At 32.9% G+C, this 15,437-nt stretch overlaps 1 protein-coding gene across 3 annotated transcripts in view; it reads right to left on the reverse strand.

The window, feature by feature from the left end:
• The window catches only part of CSMD3 (CUB and Sushi multiple domains 3), a 710,218-nt gene that overhangs the window by 72,625 nt on the left and 622,156 nt on the right, over window positions 1-15,437 (reverse strand). For all 3 annotated transcript variants that reach the window (XM_035546237.1, XM_035546236.1, XM_035546235.1), the window contains 5 exons: window positions 13,829-13,909; window positions 12,358-12,471; window positions 7,246-7,434; window positions 6,624-6,770; window positions 3,871-4,059 (listed from right to left, as the gene is read on the reverse strand). In XM_035546237.1, coding sequence (XP_035402130.1) covers window positions 3,871-4,059; window positions 6,624-6,770; window positions 7,246-7,434; window positions 12,358-12,471; window positions 13,829-13,909 — 720 coding nt within the window. The remainder of the gene's footprint in view (window positions 1-3,870; window positions 4,060-6,623; window positions 6,771-7,245; window positions 7,435-12,357; window positions 12,472-13,828; window positions 13,910-15,437) is intronic.

Below are 15,437 nucleotides of genomic sequence, written 5' to 3' on the forward strand. Positions count from 1 at the left end.
CATTATAATTGTAATCACATCTGAAACGCTAACACCTATTCTTTTTCGTGAACTTCTGAACACTGTTCCAACTGCAAAGATCTACATATGCAACGCATGGAAGTCCTCAAGTTTATGAGTTCTTGAAGATCACCACAATTCTAAAGACTTATCTGAAATAAGAAATTCAGAAATTATTTTTGGACTTGGATAAAACTCTTAAATATCCTTTATTAAATGTCAAGTCACAATTAAAAGTTTCTGTAATGATAATTTCCCAAACACAAATCTGACTTTTCACCCTATAAAAGACCTTTGATTGTTCGTTTGCTCTGTGACGTTTAAGAACTACACTTAACAGATACAGCTTGAACGTTTAATATCTAAAAGTTAGAACAGTAAATGTTTTTACTTAATTTGTATTGTTCCTATTATACAATTTAGAGTTCGAAGCAGTTTCCTTTTACCTCTTTCTATGGCAGAAGAATGGTGCTTTTGTATTAACTTTGAAATTTCTTTGAAATCTTTCAGGTAATTGCTGAAGTTTTGCTTGAGGCTTTTCTTTTTGATTCCTCACTTCTGCTTTGAATGTTTTCTACTGACATATATTTGGTTTTGTACATAATGTAAAAAAGTTTTCACCCACGAAAATCTGTATCTGGAAAGTTCTATAGGGCAAGATTTCAAGAATGGTTGGTATTATCTATTTAGAGGTTCAGAGATCAAGATTTCTGTTCATATAGGTATAAAAATGAGAACATAAGAAAATGCTTTAACATTATTTATGAATTTAAAAAGAATAAAAAGCAGTAATGGAAAAGGCTGCTGGCATTCATTAGTGACAGGAAAGAGTTCAGTAGTGACTAATTGTACAGATGAAAAATGAAAAATATAAAGAAAACATTAATTTAAATACAGTCAAGAAATATTCTGCAGGCAGCAAAAAATGTTGGTCAAGGAATGGTCTTAGTTTAAAAAATAAAAAAAATAAATAAATAATTGTGCTGATTGCAGAGGTAAAGAATTCACAAAGTTTAGATTTCTCCTTTCCTATAGAATGATGCCAGTAACTTCTACTGTGATTTGACTGGTAATCTTCATTTAGGAGACAGAAAATAAATAGATTAAAATGTGATGCATTGGTAACAAAGAAATTGCAAATAACTTTTTGTTGTTGTTCTTGTTGTTTTTTGTCTTTGCACTACTATGTAAAAAAGAATGCCTGAAACATTTTATGCTGTGCTAAATGGTCACTTGTGGCAATCCCAACTTAGGTGAAGAACTGATTAAACTGGCTTTGCTAGCTAGACTGTGTTGGGAGAAATGGGTTAAAAGTAGAAGATTGGCAAGGAGGATGGGATCAGAATGGACAACTGGAGAGGAGGATTGTAAATACGCTTAAGTGACCTTGCAGCTGGAAATACATAAAGTCTGGGGAGCGGCAATGTAGAAAAACATACAAATTATGTCTGCTGCTCTTTGTGTGTTTGACAAGTAGTACATCTGTGCATAGATAACATAGGTGTTTGGTGGACTTCGAGGTGCCCTCTCTGCTGTGCTTGAGCTCCCGGCCTTGGTACAGAGAAAATCAAAGCACAGTGAGAATCACAGCATGGTGGTAAAAACTGCACCTGTGCAAACTTTTGATAAAAACAAGTGAAATCAGCAGGCCGGTGATCTCCTATCATTGACCCTGTTTAGTTGTTGCTGCATTCCTGCTTGTGTGCCTGTGCTCATGTCCCTCTGCTTAGGTGTTTTTTCAGGGATCCCCTGATTAGTGAGGTAACAAGAATAAATCTACTCTTTACATTTTAACTGTGAGTCTGTGGTTGTTCCTGTTGCTTACCTGTGCTGACTCACACACACTGTAAATGTAAATGTGAAGTAGAAGGCAGGGCTCTGACTTTGTCATCTGATATTACCTGGCAAAATAGGTGGTAAATTGTGGAGAAAAAAACCCGACAGCAGACAAAAGCTGACTGACAGTTATTATGGGTAGTAAAACAATGATCATCCTCTATAACAAGATGATGTAAAAAGCACTAGCTCATGCTTAAAAGAGAACTACTTTTGCTCAAGTTGTATTCCTCAGTAGTGGAGGCAAATGTGGAATGGCAAATGGCTAATCCCTTCTGTACAGTAAATATCCTCTGTTAAAGAACATTATGTATTACAGTATTATGTAACACCGTATTTACATACGGTGTTCTCAAAATTTTAATGAAAGGGTTCATATCATAAAATTGTATCATCCAGGTATGGGGATAATTTTCACCTCAACAAAGCAAGGGGAAGTTTAGATGCATGAGTGATGCATGGAATCATCTTACTTCTGAGGGTTTTCACAGTAGTAAGGTTGATTCTGAAGTTTGCTGTTGTGAATTGCAAGCCACATATCATGGCCACAACCATATTTAGCACGCAGGGACTTGTTGGAAGACTTGAATGACATCCATATAATTTATCAAATTAACTTTCATCATATGCATAATTATAATTAGCTGTTATTCAATTAATACATATATTAAATAATTATCAGTTCAAACAGTCGGCACCAACAATCTTTCCGTTTGATCAGACAGCATGACATCTGATATGTTTTAAAACAAAACACACACAAACAACAACAACAAAAAACAGTAGAACTTTCCAAATTATTTGAGATATCTAGCTAACAATCTGATCAGGTTCTACAAATAACTGTCACAAAAGCAGTCCTTATGTCAACTTATGAGCAGAAAAAGATAAAGAATGATATGCAGCAAATGCACCACATGTACCACAGTTTTGAAAAAATACAGGCATACTTGCAGTTCAAAGACTTATTGTCAAAAAACACTTGTGGGAAATTAGCTTGGAACATTCATACAGAATTTATCTCCACTGCTCAACAGGAACAAAATGTATGCAAGCATCTAATCAAAACACTAAGCTGGGATGTCCTAATGAAGGATCTGTTACTACCATGAACACATAATTCGTGAAATCTAACTGAATATAAACTGGTGTTTTCACCAGCTTATGTAAGAGTATAATGCAAATTCCTTGATATACGAAGTTCTGAACAAAAGTTATAAAACACAGCTGCATTTTTTCATGGAAAAAAATCATTCTAATACTTCACTGAAGAGTGAGATATGTAAGTTATCAGAACAATAGCATTCTTCAGGAAAGGAATAATTAGAATACAATTGTGATGGACATCAAATAACCATTTTCTTTTTCTTGTTAAGGAAAACATGTTTTGCTTTTATAATGCATAAGGGACTAAATACAAAACTGTGAGGAGGGGCCTGGAGTACAACAGTAGATAGCTTGAAACATAAAACATCAGTTAATCTGATTAATTCTGTTTTAAATTTCAGTGTAAATCCTGAAAGATTAGAATGCCATTAAAGGTAATGATTTCTTTTTCTCCAGTTTCCTGTTCTTGGAAATGTAGCAAGTTTCTTTCTTCCCCCCCCCCCCCCCCCCCCTTTTTTTTTTTCTTTTTAAATAGTGCTTGGATCATGATAAAGTGGCAATTAAAGTAAAATTTAAAATTATAAATTTAAAGTAGAACCTAAACAAAAATAAATAAATAAATGAACTTTACTAAGCATTCATGAACTTTTGAATAATTTCAACTTCAACTTTATAGGTTTTTTTTGTCCTCATAATTATATACACTATTTTTAGTATCTGCCCACCTTAATGAATTCTGTTAAAATACCGTTTCCTAAAAATGCATTTGTTTTTGAACAGTTTATTAGATAGAAGCATTTTGTTGCAGAGGCATGACCATTAAACAATTACCTCCTATTCATTTTAAGTCAGAAAATTGATTATTTATGTTAGAAAAAATAAAATAAAGTTAATTAGGGTATATTATTTCATAATTAAATAGTTTACCTTGACAAGCTGGGACTGGAACATCCCATGAGTAATAACCATATGGAGACTTCCTGCATACAGCAGTACTTTTCCCAACGAGCCGAAAACCTCGATCACAAGCCCAGCGAACCATACTGTTGAGCTGTCCACCTGTCTGACTGACAATGAAACCATGTGGAGGGGACTCTGGAGTACTACAGTAGAGAGCTTTAAACATAAATATTAAATAAATAAAAAATACATTTAGGATCCAGGTTGCAATCTTGACAAATTCTTATTGAATTCGGTGGACATCTGATAACAATACGAGAAAATATCAGTAGAAGTTGTATTTTGTGTCCTAATCACACATGCATCAAGCAATTTCACTAAGTGTAAAGGTAAAAGAATATTACATATTGCACGAATATCACAATGTTACTGAAGAATAGGGCCTTGTAAGGGCTTCAGGGTTTAGTAGCCTGAGATACTGATCACACACACACACTGATATATAAAGATAGCTCACTTCTATAACTCCTCTTTTACTTACCATCTTCTTTTTAAATCAAGTAAACCATAGAAATTTATTTATGATGAAATTTATTGCAATTATATATGTGTCTGTAGTATACAAAATTTTTGGAAGAAGAAAATATCAAGTGCATACTACACATAATTATTTACAAATTATTTTTTCCTTTTGGTCCTAAATAAGTTACTTTCAAGTTCTGTGATACAATGAAATGAAGTGAACTAGTGAAAGCTAAAACAGATTTTAATCATATTTATGAGTGCCACTATAAATCCACGGGGAAAAAAAAAAAAACTTAGAGAAGCCTTATTTGGATGTTATACAAATAAAATAAAAATCCAGAAGCATTTATAAGAACAAAAATATCTTTGAGAAATACAGTTGTTTTAATGCAAAAGGATTTTTGTACATTAAATCTGCATGACATTAAGGATTGCTTAATTATCATGATGTCATTATGCTTGCATTTCTTTTAAATCCCTTGTCCATTAAGTTCATGAGAACAAAGTCACCTGGTTTTGGCTACCTTGCCAAAAAACTCCAACAGAAGAAACTTACAGCCTGGTAGCCAGTTTAACATAAATGCTGTTTGTTTAAGCATTTAACTTAGTCTCCAATCTTTTTCATCAAGGAGGAGCCAAGATGTTATCTAAGATGGTATGTCCCCATTTTGTAGCACGGAAAAGTTGGAAGTTGGTTTCCAAGTGCTCCCTTCATGCTTTGAAGAAATACTGGTAACTAGAAAGAAACCGTTCCATTCCTCAGGCAAATACAGAGTTGATGCTTCACTTTCTCTTTAAGCCTTTCCACGTCCTATGACTTACTTCAGGGCAATGGTTTTCTCAGGCAAAGGCATCCTTTGATCAGGATGGAGTCATATGGCTGTTCACTTACTCTTTATTAAAGCTAGCAGTAGAACATGAATCGTATCTTTCAGAGCACATACTACGAAAACATTTTCTTCTTACACTACACTGCTCCTGCCTTATACTCTTAGAAGAAGCAGAGATACAAACACATCTACTCTTTTAGTATATAAGAAAATACACTGGTATTTTCTGAGTGTTATGGTAAATATTACTAAATACTTCCTGTCAATAGTTTTCTTACTGCCACTAAAGTTTTAAGATCTTTCTCCTCATACTCTTTTATTGGATCCAACGGGTACTATAGACAATGAAAATAAGTACAGTGTAATATTTTCTGTCTAGCCAACAGTGAATTTTATCTAATTACACAGCAAACATTTTACCTCTGAGAAAACTGTCCTCTCTAAAGGGAGAGATGACACTAATATTGTTTTACAGACTATTGTGCTGTCTAATTATTTTCCTGCATTAGTGAAGTAGTCAAAAATTGAGTGAGGAAAAACAAACAAAAAAAAAATCAGAAGAATTTCATATTTATTTTCTATTTCTTCACTTTGTAAAGTGAAATTGTATCATGACATCACGGCACCAACTTCTTTAGTATTGGCAATGAAACTGTTCTAAAGGTACTATCCCCAGGTCTTTTAATTCTGTGTATTTCACATCTTTGGTCAATAAATAAATAAATAATACAGATTTTGTATAATTATTGCAAATAGTAAAAAAACCTCCTCTAGCTTGATTGATGAAAATTATTAACCTGTAAAAATGGTATTATATAATAGTTCTATAAAATCAATTATATAAAAATCACTCTTTGTTAAGTACCATCTTCATGTTAATTTGAATTAATAATGCATACAATGTTGGCTTTTTATATCTGTATGCTGCTTCTGTTGAACCTTGAATTAAAGGGTATAACCCATCCGAGTCCCATATTTTCCCAGATTACAGCTGTTCACTACTGCCTTGTTGCCACCTTTTCCTCTGTCCCACCAAATGCATTAATGTTGAATTGCATAAAGATCCAGGATGAAGGACAAAGGCAGACAAGTGCCAATAAATGACATGTAAGAAGGAGGAAGCTGATTCTTTCAGCTTTAGTACTGCCTTAAACCATGTAAAAGTTCTGTGAAACATTTGCTTAAATCTCTATAGAGCGCATGTGATGCATACATCCTATTTAGGGTATATGGGTTTTTTGTTGTTGTTTTGTTTTTTCCCCTCATGAAATCAGTATCACCAGGTTCACATATAAAACAGATTGGATTTCTTTTTAGTCTTGGCAATTAATGTCACAAAATACAGCTTATATTACTCTTTTCACATAAATAAATATGGTCTATAATGAAAATTTATACACATTATTAAAAATATGATTTACATACCTATATATCTTATTCTGAATCCTTTTTTATTGGTGCCATGATCTGCTGACCACCGGAGAAATACCTCATGGCCATTGCTGGTTATGTTGAGAGAAGATGAATAGTCCCCACTGAGAGAAATGAGCAATGGGCTATGACTATTTGGTCCTTGATACAAGGAAGAAAAAATAAACAAACAAAGGAGTTGCGAAGTTTTAAATCACATACAATAAATTGTGTTAATATAATTAATATACAAATAAAATATCCTCCATGCAAATGGTAAATTAATCTGATTTAGGAATGGAAATTTACATGTTGTATATATGTATTATATACTACATGGTACCTATTTGTTGTGAAAAAAAAAAGTATTTCTAAACATAACTAATGCAGCATTGTTTTTAAACACAACATAATCCAACAATTCCTTTTAGAAAAACAAATCCAAATAATTGCTTAAGTTTTTTTTTTATACTTAACTAATTTATAGATAATAATAAACAATGAATAAATTAAATTCATTAATAAATTAATAAATTTATAGTTAATAAACAGTGATTTGTGAGTTGCAGCACACATGTAAAATAAAAATACATTATACAGAAAATGTATCATACAAAATTGTGTATCCTATAGTTACCATCAAACACCTCGAGAATATCAAATTCCTTTTCTGTTTGGAAGAATTCGAAGAACATGCTGATATTATAACCCTTTTCCACAGAAATGGTCCATGCACACATCTGGAGATTTGGGTAGCTGTCAGGATAGCCAGGGCTCAGTATTACTCCTGTTGAATCCAGACGTATTTCATTGGCTGGACAGAGCACTGTGAAACAGATTGATAAAAAATCTAAAGCACTCTATTTTTGTTTCATGTTAATTGCAAGATTTTCCTTAGTTTAAAAGATCTGCATTATTTATTTTATTTTCCCAAATCTGGAAAGACTGAAAACATTTCAAACACACAGCTAGTTAGTAGAAAACAAAACAACAACAACAACAAAAAAAAACACATACACACAGACAAAACAAGAAAACAACAGAAGTAATATATATCCTGAAAATAACCTCTGCAACCTTCAGTAGTTATTAATTCATGGTATCTTTCTTCTTTCAGTTTCTAGAAGATATATGTTTAAGTACTAAATTGTTTCATTGTTAAAAAAAAAAAAAAAAAAGAAATATAGATTTTTCTTCATCAGATTACTATTACTGTCAGCAATAATTCCATGTAAAGTCTTGCACTTCAAATAAAACTTGAAGACATTGTGATTTTTGGTTGTCAAATTCTGAAGAAAGTTTAATCAATTCCTCCCACAATCTGTCTGTATAAAAGAAAGCAGCACCTAAATTTTGAGATCCTCAGTCAAGCTCCAAGAATGCTGATGTATATAAACCGCACAATGTAGCACTATTCAGACATTCTGCCTTTCATGTAGAAAATAAAAGACATTTCAGATTGACATTTTGTTACTCACTAGCACTAGACAAAAATCTAGCACTAGACAAAAATCTGTGCTAATCCAGCTACTTAGCTTTAAGGTTCATAGAAATCCCAGAAAATGCTAAATTATTGCCTTTACATGCAACAAAAATTACTTGAAGTTCTATTTTTCATTCTCCATGCTGTAGTCCCATTTCTTTCCTACCTCTTACCAAATAAAACAGCAAGGAAGGGTTATTATAATCACAGACTAAGATGTTGATGTTATATTCCTGAATGAGTTACGGAATCTCATGCTAACTCTCCTTTTTAAAACTGGTACAACAGTGCACCATAAAATGAATGATGAGAAAATAAATATCAAAGGGGAAAAAAAATAACCCTGACATATATATTTCTTTTAGCTCCATATAACTTATTATCCTTCAGCTCTTTGATAACCAATGTGTAACTGTGTCATTTTTGTTATGTTCATATTGAATCTATATCTGCAGACCACTTCCTTTTCTATTAGATCTTTGTACGAGAAATCTTTGGTTACACATTCATATCTCTAGTACAGTGAACTCTGAAGTTCAGACAACCTGAAACTTTCTTTTAACCCAGAGACAGACCATCTCCCTGATAAGTAGGTAAGTCAGCTGATGAAGAAATTCCAAAATATAAAGTTTTTAATTTCTGACAGCTCTTATCTCAAATTCAACTCTGAGAAACAACAACAACAAAAAGGAATGTGATTTACCCTGGTCTCTTGATGGGAGAGGCTGGACCCCACAAAATGAAAATGTACCCTACAGGGATGAAAAATAACACTTGCTCCATCCCTGATGACTTCTTCAGTGGGTATTGCCTACCTAAACTTCACCTTACTCTAAATAATTATTTTTTCTTAGTTTCCACATCATATTCTGAATTTATTCATCTTCCAGGTATAGATTTGCTTGAAAATGCATTGCAGCTCTGGGTATTCTTAACTGTCACAGTTTCAGAAGGGAGAGAGGATGTGAGCATAGTAAATGCTAGTGTTTAAATTAATTAACATCATTATTTAAAGGATCTATTGAAATTGAGAAAAATGGGGTTTAAAAGCATGATGTACAGATTTTGAATTAATCCAGATTCATTAGGTCTACATAGAATAACAATCTCATTAAAGAAAAATATTTGATATTACCATTGGAACTTTTTTTCAAGAACCAGTTTTGCTTTAGGATATATGAACAAGTGACCTACAGGTTATTCAGAACTGAACACTGACGGTTTAACAGGATCTTTAAAATCTGGCTTTAATATTCACAACTAACACTTACATGAAAGTGAGTTAGTACTGAGCTCCTGTAGTTAACAACAGCATAATAGGATCTTAGATTGGCTTATTAAATATGAAAATAGTTTTTTTATGGAAAAAAGTAATTGGACTGTGGCGAAAAATGTAAGTCATAGGAAAGCAGAAAAAAAAACAGAGTGAGAGAATGATCTTCTTTCATAGATAAAACTCATGTTAAGAGAAATTAATATGTCCATATATTTTAAATATCAATCTATTACTTTCAAAATTACCAATCAATTGCTAAATTAAAATAAATAAATAAATAAATAAAATGTTTCTCATGTTTCTGTGTTTGCCTCAGTTAATCAAGAAGAGATTGAATAAGACCTTCATTCCACATAGGAATAACCAAAACTCTCATGCCTAGAATCTGGCTCTCAAACCACAGTGCTGGGCCAGTGGTAATTTAGACTTTATCTGAAGCAAATGGAAGAATTGATCCCGTCAAGCTTTAAATGTACATACACACACATGCAGAGGGAGAGAGAGAAAAATAACCAGAAAGGCAACACAGTCATCTGGCTGAACTAGCTTATTTACCACTAGTTTTGCTATCTTTGCATGGTTCTGCTTTGCATACTCGCTTCAGTTTCAGAATCCCCTTCTAAATATTGCTCATGAATTTTGTAGAGATCTTAAAGACCTAATTCCATACAAAGGCTTCCCCCGGGAATCAAATAGTTAAGTTGTTTTATGAATCTGAGCTAATGTAGCTGAGATATAGTTGAGAGTTTTCATTCAATAATTTTGGCATGGTCCTCTAATTATGATACAAAACATAATCTGAATCTTCTTATTCTGAAGCTTTCATTTGATCCTGAAAGTAGAAGCTAATTTCAAGGAAACTGAGGGCAAAGTTAGATGCTGGGCATGAGAAATACTCTATTTAACAAAGCAAGATGATAGGCAATTACATAAGCTTGTGGAAGTATGTGATTATTTTCTGATGGAAAGAAGGCAATCTGCATGTATTTTAAGAAATGCTCATGCAACTGATACACATAAGTGAAAAAATTAAGTCAATATAGTTTTTAATATCTGGCGTAAACTAACTTGTAGCAATTATAATCGGCATACAAAATCAGAAATAGACTTTGCTTCAAAATTTTCTTCTAGTGGACAAGTACACCTTTACTGCAATACATTTAATTCAAAACGAAAATATTTTTATTTAAACTCTGTTCAACAGCACTCTTCAGTTTAAACAAATAAATGAAAGCTGAATGTAGGTATTTACAACACTGTAAATCAAGTTAAAAATTGAAGCAAAATTCAACCTAAACTCACTTCACACTGTCTAAAGTGTCTAGCATATATACCAGGTTAAGGCAGAAGAAGTCAACACTATAAAGTCTAATATTAAAATATATGTTCTAACTGGTAAAAAATAAATAAATAAATAATCAGTAAGAAAAATAGGATGAACATTACCAACAGAAGAGCTAAATTTAATTATTGAGAATAATTTTTGTGTAATGAGTTACAGCCTACACAATTAAAGTATGCAAGCTTATAAATAAACCAGTATAGTATGCTAAAATCATAAAAAACATACCTTTTAGGCATATAATTTTGCTACCTTTAGACACTAGTTATCTGTAGATCCAGGTTTGAATGTTGAAATTTAGCTTATATATTGCTAACTTCAAATGCACACATTAAATAAATACAAGGGAAAATTATGTTGCTTCTTACCCTAAGTGACCAGTTTGAATGGACGTTTTAAACATTTTTAATTAATTACTTTGATTTTTTATTACATTTTATGAGCCCACTAATTCTGAAGATTATGTTAATTTCATTCAGCTTTAGACTGAAACAATAAGAGTACTGATTTAGCATTTAGTATTTGATCCAATATTTAGCATTTATATGTGACAAGGAAAAGATTAACTACAGTAACTGACCACTCCTGATTTTTTGACTTGGGTCTTGCAATGAATATACAGTTAACTTCAGCAACGCATGCTGAGAGAATGCCTCAGGTTCAGCACATATGTCTCTGATTGTTTCATCTATTATTACAATATTTTAACATTTAAGCAGCGCCTGGAGGTTCCTGTTGTTTTCCACTCATTAAAAGCTATGTGAGCACCTGCTCAGTAAGTGTTTTAATTTAAATTGGGGTGTTGAAAGCAATTCCTAGACACAACTTTACCTAAATAAATGCATGGATTTTAAGAAATTATGAGCATTATTGAAGCTCTTTTTAAAATTCACAACTCAAAAGCACTTTTTATTTTTAAGAACTAGACTTAATCATAGGAATGACTTTGACTTTTACATAGTTTTGTGCATAAAGCAGGGGAAAATAGTTAGGGTTAGCTGACCCTTCCCATTTTTCATGACAATTTCTATACTATTGTAATACATTAAATGTCAGTTTAATAAAGATTGGTTTAAACTGTGATGTTAGTGGTTGTCACGACTGTAAGCTTGTTTCAACCTTAACATTAAGGTAGTGTTGTTTCCCCAAAGTTTTGAGTAAAAGGCAGAAAATGAACAGACACACACACCCCTTAACAGCATAAAAACTATCTTTAGTATACACTGAATAAAAATGCTGCATTGAAAAACTGATAATATTTTGATTTTGCCAATCCAAATCCATGCTATGTTAATTTAGCATTTTTTTTTAATTCCAATTTAAGTTTTCATAACATTGTGTCCTAGAGAAAACGAAATATTCTAATTTCTATTTTTTTAAATGTAGGCTCCCTCCAAAGAATAATCTGTGAAATTATTTTCACAAAATAGAGTAGTAACTCTTAATACTCATCAAATGTATTAAAATATTACTAATGATTTGTCATTAATATTTGACATATATTTACCATAACAGTGATAATATTGGGAGTAGTTTTAAAGGTTTGAAATATTTTAAATATTGCATCTTATGTAAAGAGAAAGTGGAGGGTAGTTAAAGAATCACCATTGAGCTGGTCTGGTAGAAGGAAAGAAAAGGGATAAAACACCTTGGCAAGTAGGTGGTGCTCCATCCATCTGAAGCCTTTCACCTAGTCGGCATGTCAGAATCTCATTACCAACCAATGTAAAGCCTGGTTGACACTGGTACCTTATTATGTCTCCTGTTTGATAAAAACAAAATAAACAAACAAAACCAAAGGCAAACAAAATACCATTAAACATCAATTAATTGGAACTTTTAGCTTTGAAAACATCATTGATTAATGAAATTTCTTGCTCCCATGTTTAATGAGCTAAATGACCTCTGGCATAAACAACTTTGACTAATCTACGAAGCACTGTGGTAAATGAATGTTGACTCCACTAAGGGTAGAGAGACATTGCAGAGGGATTGTGACAAATCAGAGAACCAGGCAATCACCAACCATATGAAATTTCACAAGAGCAAGTGCCACATTCTGCACCTGGGAAGGGATAACCCACCTGGGAACAGGGAATGAGAGGCTGTAGAGCAGCTCTGTGGAAAGGGATCTGAGGATTCTGGCTGATTGTATGTTGAATATGAGTCAACAGCGTGCCCAGGCAGCCAAAAGGGCCAAACGTATCCTGGGGTGCATTAAGCATGGAATTGCTAGCTGGTCAAGGGAGATGGTTGTCCTGCTCTGCTCTGCGGTGGTGCAGCCTCACCTGAAGTACTGAGTGCAGTTTTGGGCACCACAATATAAACTATAAAACTATCAGAGTGTCCAAAGGATGGCTACAAAGATGGTGAAGGGTGCAGAGGGATGTATTGTATGTATGTATGAAGGGACCAGAGGATTGGCTGAAGTGCCTTTGTTCAGTCTAGGGAAGAGGAGACTGAGGGGAGACCTCATTGCAGCATCATTGAGGGGGAACAGAGAGGGAGATACCGATTTCTTCTCTTTGGTGATGAGTGATAGGACCCAAGGGAATGGCAAGAAGCTGTGACAGGGTGTTGCAGACTAGATGTTAGGAAAAAGTTCTTCACTGGAAGGGTGGTTGGGCACTGAAACCCAGAGAAGTGGTCATGGCATTGAGTTCAAGAAGCATTTGGACAAGGCTTTCAGACATATGGTCTGGTGTTTTGGGTGGTCCTGTGTGGAGCCATAAGTCGTATTTGATGATCCTGGTGGGTCCCTTCCAACTCAGCATATTCTACAGTTCTATGAACTATATGGATATATACAGAGATATACTTATGCACACATGACTAAAATGTTCTTAAATTTCAGTATAAGAAAATGTGTTATAGCAAACTTTATGAAAAATGCATTAAGTTGTTTGGAAAAGTGTTACTGTGATACTCAGATGTGATCTCTGAAACATGGACATGATTCAGGATGTATAGGGAAGAAGAATTACTTATTAAACATTTTATTTTCAAATATAACATATTTGAGGCATGATTTGCATCCTGGCAAAAAAAGATCTGGTCTGTGCAAGTAGTCTTTTTTTTTAACTTTTTTTTTTTAATTTATTTATTTTCTCTCACGTTACCTATTTCGAATTCATCATCCTCAGTCAGAATTTCAGCATTTGGGATGTTTGTTGGAGGCTGGCAGACCCGAAGCTGATAGGCTATAACAGAAATACAACACAGTTGACATTCCCAGACTTACACAGTTAACCTAGCCATTAAACATAACCGAGATAATACCCACATTAACAGGATAAAAATAAACATCTAGTCATCTACCGTGAAACTTTCAACAGAATCAAAAGAAACATAATTTTCAGAATTAATGAAAAATTGGAAGTTGTATTCTTAATTTTATTAGCAAAACTCTCTTTATAAATAATCTAAGAAGCTAAGAAGTAGTTACAAATTTTCTCATGTAAGTAAATGCATCTGAAAAGCAGATTTGCTGTATTGTTCAATCACTTATTTATTTATTTATTTACTAAAGTTATCCTCAATACATTTCTACTGCTGATCACTTCCTGTGCAAGCTATCTGTAATGATGACAAGTTTTAGAATCCAAAATATTCTATCCAGACATAACTGATGTTCAGAAACATTCTGAATGTGGAATTTCACAGGAAATAAATACCTCTGGAGAAGAGACAGATTATCTCACCTGCAGATAGAGTCAGGGAATACTGATTTTGCTTTAAAATTTGTAATTTGAAGCCTCTCTTTAAATAATTTTCTGAGTTTTAACATGTATGCAACTGACAGGTAAAATAATTGGGTGAAACTAATTATTAAAAAAAAATAACAACAAAAGCAATAACAACAACAAATAAGAAGAATATAAAGAAGCTATATAGTTTTTTTTTACAGAGAACCCAGGAGGACAGACTTGGATTTGGACATGGATGAAATGTCCAAACCTAACATTTCAATTGAATGTATTCAATTTGAATGCAAATAGTACAGAAATACAACCAAAGAAATCATGATGAAAGGTTTACACTGACAATCTAGTTTTCCATGTTTAAAGGTGAACAGTCAGGCTGCTCAATGACAGTATATTTTCCTGGTTTTCAGTGATATCACATTTTCAGATAACACTGTTTTACAGCATCTCTCACAGCCAGGAATCATCATCCATTTATGGCAGATTCATCTTCATTTATCCATATTTTTGTTAAATCCTATTCTTGGATCCTTTAGTAATTGAATGGGTCAAACTTAGGTCAATCATACTTACTTATATTTTTCCCAGTTTAACCAAAAGACTTATATCTTTTGTTGCTACTGAGTCACCCATATTTGACAAGCTTTTGTCCATTGTATGATTAAGAGCTGATTAAATCAGTGAATCAGAAAGCTAACATCCTGCCTTGGGATAAACATACTTAAAAGAAAACACACCAAGCAAACATGGAACGGCTGTCATATTTCCATTCTTAAAAATCAAAAATAAAAATAAGAAATCACTAATTAAATTAGAAAAAAAAATAATTCAATAAACAATTCACATCATTTATCTTAAATGTTTCTCATTTAAGAATATCATTCATTTTAATCCCCAAATTATCTGTTTTAAATAAATCTGGTTCCACACACTACCTCAGTTTTATTGCTGTAAATTGTAAGGAGATGACATGAAGAAGCACAGACTCAAGGATACAGAGAAATTTATTTATCTTGACAACATC

The sequence above is a fragment of the Cygnus atratus genome, chromosome 2 (genome assembly GCF_013377495.2).
Source record: "Cygnus atratus isolate AKBS03 ecotype Queensland, Australia chromosome 2, CAtr_DNAZoo_HiC_assembly, whole genome shotgun sequence".
In the NCBI taxonomy this organism is placed as follows: domain Eukaryota; kingdom Metazoa; phylum Chordata; class Aves; order Anseriformes; family Anatidae; genus Cygnus; species Cygnus atratus.